General features: G+C 56.1%; 1 protein-coding gene across 1 annotated transcript; it reads right to left on the bottom strand.

Moving 5' to 3' along the window:
* Window positions 1-1,323: 1,323 nt before the first annotated feature.
* On the bottom strand, window positions 1,324-3,243 carry LOC108510599 (probable G-protein coupled receptor 162). Its single transcript, XM_017840268.1, has 3 exons — window positions 3,095-3,243; window positions 2,381-2,532; window positions 1,324-2,210 (listed from the first exon to the last, which is right to left on the bottom strand). The coding sequence occupies exons 1-3, from the start codon at window positions 3,237-3,239 to the stop codon at window positions 1,683-1,685; spliced, it is 825 nt and encodes a 274-aa protein (XP_017695757.1). The 5' UTR covers window positions 3,240-3,243; the 3' UTR covers window positions 1,324-1,682.
* Between the last annotated feature and the right edge of the window lie 6 nt (window positions 3,244-3,249).

Here is a 3,249-nt window from a genome sequence, read left to right on the forward strand (position 1 = left end):
CCCGGCGGGGAAGGGCTCCTCCCGGGCGCAGGCGGCGCGGCAGGCGCGGCGGGCCGCCCGCAGCCCCGCGTAGCTGTGCAGGGCGCGCTGCAGCAGCTCGGCCGCCCGCGCCCAGTCCCGCGCCAGGTAGGCGCGCACCCCGTCCGCGTACAGCAGGTCGTACGGCACCAGCCGGCCCGGCGACGTGGCGGCCGCGGCGGCGAGGAGGCTGAGGCAGAGCAGCGAGGCCATGGCTGAAGTAGTAGGAGGAGAGGGGGTCCGAGGCGGGCGGGCGTCCCGGCGAGCCCCGCGCTCGGCCCACCCGGGGGCGGTGCCGGGCCAGGGCCACGGTGGGCGGGCAGCCTCGCTGAGACGACGCCGCTTCGGGGGCGCCCGGTCGTGGTGCCTCTCCGCCTGACGTGGCCCTTGGTTCAGGCAGCCAGCCCAGCCCGAACCCTCCCTTTGGTGTGGCTCGCCCAAACCCCTCCAACGAGGCGTCTCATAAGAGGTTAAGGGTAATCTATCAGGAGTCACACTTGGATAGTTCATAGACCAAGTCCCATCACATGGAAAACCGCTTTAGAGGTGAAGGGCTACTTATCTCCCACAGCTCCTCTGACACTCCCAAATCTTTGCCCATGGCTGGAACTACAGCCAGCACTGGGCAGGAGGTCCATCTCCCACACAGCCAAACCTATGCCTGTGCCTGGAACTACAGCCAGCATCAGGCAGGAGAAGGTCCATCTCCCATATGCTACCCCTGCACTGCCCTCCCAAGAGTTTTGCATGGGGCAGGAGCCTGTTCCAGATCTCACCGCTCCCAGCTTTGATGACATGGGCAGCTGGGGGTCTTCCCCCAGAAGGCTCTGGCAGCTTTCCTGTTTGGGTGAGAAGTTTGGGTCATCTGATGTTTCATGCACAGTTCACACTGGAATCAACAGTTTGCATTGGTGAAATGAGATGTTATGGGTCAGGGACTTTTTAGAGAGAATTTTTTTCAAGCCTGGCATTTCCTCAAAGCAAAACCTTTTGCTTGAGCAATGTTTGAAACCCCAGAGGCCACTCCTGCTTAGCACTATATCCCCTGAAATGAACAGGAAGACTTTTCACCCAGTCTCCCATGACAGCTCCTCTGTGGGCATCATTCCCTTTCCTGAGCTGTGAAGCATCTGCTACCTTTCAGATGCACCAACAAGAAAGGATAAAGAGGGAGGAAAGGAGCCTCGCACGTTCTGCATTTCCCTTCCAGAAGCCTGTGAAGATTCATTAAACATTGGGCCAGTCATTTTGTTTCTATGGAAACAAAATTATTACTAATATAGTATTTTAAAAACAGACACACAATTGACACTCCAAATATAGAATTTTAATACCATTCTGCACCTGCCTTTTCTCTTAGGGCAGAGCGGATGCGAGGGTGGAGTTCACAAAGGGACGGGACTGGCGAGGATGCCAAGTGGCGGTGGCAGCAGTGGATGTGTTTGTAACCTGAGAGCAGGCACAGGCTGGCTGTCCCTCTGTTGTGCTCCCTTCTGCGGATCTGTCCCACTTCTTTTTTACCCCAACAGAGTGGGGTGCTGTGTTTCCTGCCTGCTGGCGAGAAAGATGAGAATGCAAATTAGTGATTGGGTCCCGGAACAAAGGGAACACTTGCAGTTTTATTTAAAAATCATGATGGCACTGAATGTTTTTGATGCTGTCTCTCATAGTTTGGGATCCTGGAAGGTCTGTGGCTCGCAGGCCTCAAGGGTCCTTTCACATGGCGCCTGCTCTCCGCTCTGCAGATGCCAGACTTCGTTGCCAACCACGGAGCAGCGCCGTGGCCGGTCGGCATTCTCCTCCTCTCTGCTGCCGAGGGAGAGGCGGCGATCGCGGCGTGATGCGAGCAGGAGACGGGAGTGCCGTGGGCTGCAGGCTGGGGTGGGTTGCGGCGTCTCGTCGATGAATGTGGTGATCTCATCTCGGAAGAAGCAGGCGCTGGAGCTGGAGCCCCGGGGCAGTAGCCCCCCCTCCAAAAATTGCCGTAGGGTTGTCAGCTCATCTTCTGGGGGCCGCCGGCGGTGCTGGTAGTCATGCAGCTGAGGAGGCAAGAATCCAGGGGCCCCAGGCTTGCGGGGGGTAGCAATGCGGATGTCGTCAGATGAAGACCACTTGTGTAGGAAGGATGGAGCAGAGCGGTGGGCGGAGAAGATGTTAGTCTCATCATGTGACATTCTCCGTGAGATAGGGACCTGGAAAACAGAGAAGGAGGAAGGTGATGGAAGACTTGAAGAGTCAGAACAGGAAGGGAGTAGCTGAGGCTTTCTCAGAGAAGAGAGTCAAGAGGGCATAAAGGCGTGGGAGACTGACAGAGAAGGAAGGAAGTGGGTTGTGGGGCTGCCCCTGCTAGCTCTCAGCTCACCTGCAGGTAGTGCACCTTGTCTTGGGGCAACAACATGTGGTGCATGGGCAGCAGCTTGATGTCCCGGGAGTCCCGCTTCACAGCTGCAGCGCCGTTCGCATCAAATCTCACTTTGCAGATCCTGCCATCACCATAATCATCACACACACCATCTGTTGGCAAGGAGGAGAATGGCAGTCAACACTTTTCAGTCAGAATTCTGAGTAGCATTATCAGGGCACCTGGATGCCATCCCAACGCCTGTCTGACTTGCTGCCCTACTTGCAGCCCTCAGGGCTCACCTCTGAACAAGGATCTCGTCTTTCTGCCTGCAGTGCACTAAAGCACCCACAGATTGCCCTATTTCTTCTGTCTTGCCTTTGAATTGCTCACTGCCAAAGATCTTGGACCTTTGGATCAGCAAGTTGGGCTGAGGCCCAGCATGCCACTTTGGCTGTGGTCTGGCAGCCACACACAATGTCTCTACACTTGCAACTACTGAGAAGGATGTTGCACTAATTCTTCCTGGATGCTAGTCCTAAAGCAGCAAGTGGCAGAGCCTTCTCCAGAAAAAATTTTCTCATGGTTACTGACTCCGAGCTGTAACATGCATCTCACTTAGCCACCTGCAACACCATCAAATCCCTTTCCCAAGGCAGACCCCCTCTTTCCTCTGTAGTCTTTTGGGGAGGTGGTTAGTGAAGAAAGGTAACTGTGGGTTCGTGAGGAGCTTACCATCATCTGCGTCTTCCTCAGACATGATAGCCACACACTGCTCCCACACGGTGCGGAGATCTGCTCGGTAGCGCTCGCAGGACCAGATGAAAGACGGGAGCAGCAAGGTCTGCACCATGGAACACCAGAGCACAGCCAGGACCATCCAGGTGGGG

Source organism: Lepidothrix coronata, unplaced genomic scaffold (assembly GCF_001604755.1).
Source record: "Lepidothrix coronata isolate B3197 unplaced genomic scaffold, Lepidothrix_coronata-1.0 Scaffold1516, whole genome shotgun sequence".
NCBI classification, from domain to species: domain Eukaryota; kingdom Metazoa; phylum Chordata; class Aves; order Passeriformes; family Pipridae; genus Lepidothrix; species Lepidothrix coronata.